The following is a 7,100-nucleotide window of genomic DNA, read 5'->3' as shown; positions in this document are numbered from 1 at the left end:
CTCGGCCAAGGGAAAAAGTCTTCATGAAAATGTTAGGCTATATTTGACTAAGCTTGTAACACGTTTCTGCTTCTTGCTCATGCCAGAATATATTTACACAAATCGCCAAATCACGTTTTACTCCAAACATTTACTTAAGTTAAATAAGTCATAAGATATGTTGTGGTTTGAACGTTAAGGTTCACACTCTTTTAATGCCATGAATGGAACGAGACCTTCGTTTGCCTCTCACCAACTTGTTTGCTCCGCTTTCCCCTTTAAATTTCCTCTGTGGCTGGGAAATTGCTCTACCACCACCAGCATCAGCAGCCGCGGCTCCTTGATGTTGTGGTAGAGTATGCGCATGCGCCCCACATTGGAATTACTGCACTGGCCAGAATAAGTTGGTTCTCGTCTGCCTTCACTGAAATTCAAAATCATATCAATACTATGGCGGTGTTGAGAATAAGAAAAATGAGATGCTTTGGTGTCTGGACATTTCCCCTAATAGTGGCCGTGGTCTGTACGCAAAGGTAAGTGGCCGGCGTGGACGCTCATCACTTTACCTGACTGTGTTGCACATTGTAGAAAACACTTAAAATACTACTGAGATCAGACACCTTTACATCTAAGATGTTTTCTGCTTCTTTCTCTAGTGTCAATGACCCTAGCAATATGTCATTGGTAAAGGAAACAGTTGATAGACTGCTGAAAGGATATGACATTCGCTTGAGGCCAGATTTCGGAGGTAATTGAAATAATTTTCTAACACGAACTGTAATTGACTGCTTTGTCATCAGCCGTATAACACAAACAGTTGTTGCTTTAATTGGTTTGATCGCAGGAATCCTTGGGTCTCAAGGTTTTTGAAAGTAAAAGGCACAATCCATCGGTTCTCCCAGGTAGCCTAGCCTCATAGATTAATCGGGCCACTTCGTTCCACATGTGTTAAACAACACGGATTATGACCACTTTCCAACAAACCAAGGGCAGTTTTTTTTTTACTCATATACAGCCATAGTACAATGCAACTGTATTATAGCCGACTACAAGCTTAAGGCAATGTGAGGAATTTATGTCCACCTGCGCCGATTTTGTTGGTTAAATGTGTAAAAGCTATCAGGTGCTTTGTCCTGCATGGTTAACAATAGGCTACAAACTGTTTAAATGTAGTCTGTTAGCACGCTGTACAATCTTCTCGGGAGATCTTCAGATGAACACCATTGTGCGTCGCGATTTACATTTTGGGGAATTCCGCGCGCACCTAAATCCAAAGCAACACTTCGGCGTGTTATCTGGCTGATTGTTAGTTTATACATGTTTACAACTGTGCCATGATGCAGACAATAAAGCTATTTTAAGTTGTAGATATTCAATTCCTTTCATAAATTTTCGCACACAACAGAAACACACATTATACCAGCTTTTTATTTTAGTCCGTTTTGATGTTTTTTTGCAGGTCCGCCAGTGGGAGTGGGGATGAACATAGACATAGCAAGCATAGACATGGTATCAGAAGTCAATATGGTAAGTATTCAATTATCACCCCCTCCTAATCATTAGGGAGCATTGTGATCTGTGGTCCTAGTGGTCCAGTAGCCTTGCTTATCCCTCCTGGGGAACCCCCTTACCATAAATATACCACGCACATTCGCTGGATAGTCCCTTTCATTGATCACAGCGGTGCCATTTAACCGATTGTTAATGTTTGGAGAAGGAGGTCAGTAAGTCATAAAATAAGACTTACCAAACCAATGACAACTGAGACTGTAAATCATATTTCTTGTTATCGCTCATGTTTTCATATCTCAACGTCGTTGATATATGAACAATGAATTATCATTCAATTCTCAAAGGTTTTGGAATTCATTGTAGAGACGGCACAGCAGCATTCCAGTAGCGTTACAGCATGACACAGATCACGAGATCACAACTCAAGAGATACACATAACGAGTTACCTGTTTGCTAATGAGACTCAGACATACATGAATTGTCCTAAACAGTTTAAGAAACACTAGTTGGGTGGAAATACTAGTTCTGGAGGAACTTCTTGAGTGCAGACAAAGTTTTACTTCATGCAAGAGCATCCCCTAGTGATGTGCTTTGTGAACTGCATGCCAGTGAAGGACACAATCTCACTATGTGGAGGAAAAGGTCACCTTCCCCATCAACCCTTGGGATGGAATTTGGGACAACATACATCGTTGTGTTTTCAGTAGTGCATTGCTTGTAGACTTTTGGCTGCCGGTGTCTTCATTGTGAGATATTCTTCTGCTCCAATGGGTTTGCAGTCAGGCTTGTTGCTTTGAAGGGATTGTTGTTAGTAGTTACTAATTGTATGTTGTCAGTGAGCAATTATGGTGATATTTTTAACACCAGCACACAAAATCTCTGGATTTGTCGTTTCAGATTACCATGCAGGGCACATAGTTATTGGATCAGAAATAGATCAATTGCTGCTCATATAAACACGCCCCTCGCCTTCCATGCATCACAGTTTTTCTGACACACACACACAAATCACTGGTCTAGTGCCCTCCACACTACAACTGGCCTGGCTCTGAGACTTGAATGCGCTCATCCGCATTAAATACTTTTCTCTGAGTAACCAAGGCAAGGGACTAAAGCAACGCACCAGGCACTCAGACTCCCATCACTCCCCCACCCACTTGCTCCTCCCACCGCCCCCCCCCCCCCCAGGCCCCCTCCCAACTGGGGTTCAGGACTGCCATCTGATGGGCATTGCTTCAAATCCTGTTTGTCTGATTGACCCAAAGTTATCCTTGGTAGATTTTTTATCTTACGTTCAGCCTCCTAATTAAAGGGACTGATACGTGCTTTTAGTTGGCTGAACGGCAGTCCTTTAGAAGCACCTGGGATGTTGTTTTAGATAGTAATGGATTTTACCTTCAACGCTCTGCACACATTTGCTCATGGATCTTTACTAAGTGGTTATTCACACAGCTGAAGCGGGGGTAAACACAGAGAATGTGTGTTTGACCGGGCCTTCAGATCTTCACTGGATCATTACCTTCACATTGCACCATAGGGGTGGTGTGGTGCCTACTACATCTCCCATCAGGCCCCTATCCAGCTGTGACAAGACAAATCAAAACATCGAGGGCATGTTTCTTTGATCAAACTCTTGGAGCGTCTCGGTAGCCCTGGCCCTGAAGCCCATCTCCCACACCAACGAGATGTTTGACCTGCTCACCCCGCTTGACCAGCAAGGGGCCGGGCCTGTAGAGGGCAGCGCCACTTTGATCTCCCGTCTCCTAGATCTGCCAGACCCTCTTCAGATCACAGACGGGAGCATCGCTTTCTTCTCCACACGTCCAATCATATGAGCCTAGCAGGGGCTGGGGCTCCGGCTAAAACCGATAGAAGTTACAGCTGTGTTTCCCTGTGGGGGTGACTGCAGAACTGGAGCCCGAGTGAAGGTCTTATTAACTTGTTGTCCTCTCCATGGACCTCTGTGTTTAGACCTTACCAGCCTGGAACACGGAAACACATTGCTGAGTATTCTCAACTGCTCCAGAGGACGTTGGTTCCGGAAATCTGTCCACGCGTGTCGAGGTTGTTATGCCTTTAAAGGGCCGACGCCCATCTGTGCTGCGCTGTCTTCACACCCTGCCAGGCATATGGAACTGGACCCCAGTAGACTGTTGCAGGTGTTGTGCTTCAATCCACACTCTCCATGGACTGTTTGCTGGGCCTCTGTTACCCGCTACCTGGCCTGGGGAGGAGAGCAGAAGGTCAGATGTAAGACTGGGTCACGGATGGCTTTTAGGGTCAGTCAGGATTTGCCTCAGTGCGTGTGTGTGTGTGTGTGTGCACGTGCCTGTATGTGTGTGTGTGTTTGAGGAAGTGTGCTGACATTAACAGGCTGCCATTTGGAGAGGCGGCGTCTGTAACGTTGGAGGGAAGGTCACGCACCTCATGCTAGTGGAGCTTCACATGACTCATCCGCACACACACAGAGGAAGGGACAGGGGCAGCATCCAAATCAAACAGTGTACCCAGCACCGTGGAGGACAAGTGGCGAGGCGAACCCTGAGCTCATGAATGGAAGAAAGGGAATCGTTGTTGGACGCCTATTTTCCTTCCTTCGTTGCTTTGAGGCGTGTTTCTCTGCCTTTGAATTCGCTTTCTTCCTTTCTTTCTTTTCTCTGTCTTCCTTGCCATTGTCATCCCATGCCTTTTGACATCTGGTCCCTTTCCTCACCCCCCGGCCTATGATGCTGCGCCGAGCACAGTCCCCAGCCCTGTGGCTACCCCTGCTTACACTGACATTTACCAACTGATCCAAGTTGAACACTGGATTTTGGTGTTTCAACACCCATTGACACTTCCCTGCTGTATGACTATGTTAAGCCTGTGTTCTGCCCCTCTCTTTCACCAACCATCTCTGGAGGAGGGGATCCCTCACTGAATTGCTCCTCCTAAGGTTTCTTCAATTGTTTCTCCTCTAGGAGTTTTTCCTTGTCTTCCTCGAGGGTTTTGGTTGGTCGAGGGGCAGTTCCATGAGCGTATGTGAAGCCCTCTGTGACATTGCTTGTAGAAAGGGCTATACAAATACTGATTTGATTTGATCCGCACCATTGCCAACAGTGTGCTCTGGGGGAGAGGCAGTGTGAGGTAAGGATGAGCTCAACTTCTCATCCCTGTCTAAAACCCCTGAAATACTATTATTGATGCAGACAAAGGTCAAGAGGAACCTTATTGATTGGAGAGGAAGGTGCTTAGAATGCAGAGCCCTCCATTTTAGGGAGCGAGCACATTCCACTTCCCGCAGCTCAGGAGAACAAGATATCACTGTGAAATGTCGTGGAAAACACAGAGACTGCACTGGACCAGGGAAGCCCGCGTACTGGACAGCGTAGAGGCAGTTTAACAATACATTATCTCCACTGTACGTCGGTTGACATGAAGGGATATTTCCAGATTCTGTGGAAATAGTTTCCTTTTCGTATCTTGTGATGCGACTTGGGGACAAAGGCCATTGATTGAATGGACTTAGCGTCTTTGGATGGCGTTTTGTTAAGCCGGGAGTCAGGAGATGAAAGTCTGTCGATATGTTTATACGGCATTTATAATCTCTCGTCTGAACCTGAGTGCTTTAAAACGACATTAACTCTCCATCTGCGAACGCTGTCTGAATGTATTTCCCGGCATCTCCCTGGAAGGCACACCAAGGGCGGAACTGCAGCAGAACTGATGGGTGCTGGGTCAATATTCTTGAAGTAGGAGTGAAATGGCTTGATACGCGATGGATAAGACAGGCAGGGTTGAAGAGCCTTCTGGGCACCAGGTTAGGAGAATGGGCCACGCCTGCCCCACCACCGAGAAAACCTCTGGAGTAACAGAAACAGAGGCTTCAACTCACTTGAGAAGCGTTCCCACTTATGACGTCAGAGTCTATAAGTCACGTGACCGTGTTAAGTCTGTTGTAGATGTCGAGCCATAAAGTGCGCCACGTGTTTGTTTTTGTCACACTGGCCCTGCGGCATGGGTGACACAGGTGACAGGGTGTTACAGTAACCTTTCAGGAATGTCCAGTGGCTGAGCCTATGGATGTCAGGATGTCTCAGTGTTGCGGGGCTGGTGAAAAGGGCTGGTCGTCTGGGTTGCTCTCTGGTCCTCTAAACCCTCCCCTGGTCTCCACTCGGGATCAGTCATCAAACCCCAAATGAGAAATGTGCATCCTGGGGGGAATGACTGTTTGTGTTACGTAATGAAAGGAAACGGCGAGAGAGAGAGACAGAGAGAGACAGACAGAGAGAGAGCGATAGATAGCCAGAGGAGCTGTCTCGGATTAGAGGCTGCTGTGGTGGGGGGCATAGTACATGGAAACAAGTGTTTTCAACGAGACGCGTTTGACTGGAGGAATAATGGTTGTATGCTGGCCAAGGGTTGCACTTTTTTACCTGACTACTTCACTTCTTTGTCTTTGTGGTTGTCCTGGATTTAATTGTAAAGCTGCCAGTTGTCTAATATTAGCTGCAGCAAACATACAGTACTCAATAATACACACAATTCTCAATAATATACACACTGCTGCAGTACATTTTAATTCAGAGGTAGCGATTAATGGGATCCATAACTGACATATTCAACAAGGCATTTGACCTTGAATTCACAGCTATCAAAAACAGTGGACCTTCTCATTAAATATTTAATCCGTTTGGATCATTTCCCCCTTATTTATTATGCGGGTTTTTGTGTCAGAGTTCAATGCATGGGTCTCTTGCATTGCAATGATTTCAAGTTCAGTTGACTGAACCGGTGACGGCGCCTTGGGTCCTTTCGACTCACAAATCGCTTTACCCTGAGGTCTGTTTTTCCTGCCTCTTCCACCTGAAGACTTCAGGGAGACCACGGGGGAGGTCTACACATACTGACTTTGTATACATTACATGTGGTGGGGTCATGCATCATTCAGGAAGAAACAGCTTGTCTTACAGTGGGATTTACTGGAGAGAGATTGTGTGGGCAGAGAGTGGCAGCTGAACAACCAGTCGTACTGCATCCTGCATTATTCATCACTTGTTGTTGGTATACCTCCCTATGAGGTTGGTAATCTATTTAAGTTCCAGTAGAATGCTTGAGATTACATTGAGGGACACATTCTAAGTGGGTTTTTATTATGCCAATCCAGTTTAAATGTAATTAAGACCAGACAGACTATTGTTGACTGTGCAACCAATTAGCAATGTTGACAATAATGATAGACACAGTCATGATGAGCATGATGGTGATGATGATGGCGAGGACGAATCCTTTGTCATGCCTTATGACACAAATACAGTAGTGGGTTTGTTAGTGACTGGTAGAAGCAATCACGTTTAAATAATGACGCAATCAATTGCACGGTAAACTCGTATTCAATTAAATGCTTAGGAAACCACCTGAAACCAAAGTAATTGTCTTTCAATATTACACCCGCTATGACCCCCCCAGGGTATCTGTCATTGAATATGGCTGGTTGGGAACAGCGAAATACAGTGATATACTGTACAGTAAGTTATGGTACAGTGATATGTTAGCTGCTCAGTATAACTCACTGGACCATCACCAACATTTTTATTGAAAGTTTATTTCAAAAGGGAATTGAGGAATG

At 45.5% G+C, this 7,100-nt stretch overlaps 1 protein-coding gene across 1 annotated transcript in view; it reads left to right on the top strand.

The window, feature by feature from the left end:
• Positions 1-360: 360 nt before the first annotated feature.
• LOC124468328 (gamma-aminobutyric acid receptor subunit beta-2) overlaps positions 361-7,100 on the top strand; it is a 44,210-nt gene continuing 37,470 nt past the window's right edge. The window contains exons 1-3 of the mRNA XM_047021028.1: positions 361-512; positions 636-727; positions 1,439-1,506. Of these exons, the coding sequence (XP_046876984.1) occupies positions 430-512; positions 636-727; positions 1,439-1,506 (243 nt within the window). The 5' untranslated portion in view covers positions 361-429. The remainder of the gene's footprint in view (positions 513-635; positions 728-1,438; positions 1,507-7,100) is intronic.

This window comes from Hypomesus transpacificus, chromosome 5 (genome assembly GCF_021917145.1).
Source record: "Hypomesus transpacificus isolate Combined female chromosome 5, fHypTra1, whole genome shotgun sequence".
Classification (NCBI taxonomy): Eukaryota; Metazoa; Chordata; class Actinopteri; order Osmeriformes; family Osmeridae; genus Hypomesus; species Hypomesus transpacificus.
This window is presented reverse-complemented; position numbering and strand designations above follow the sequence as displayed.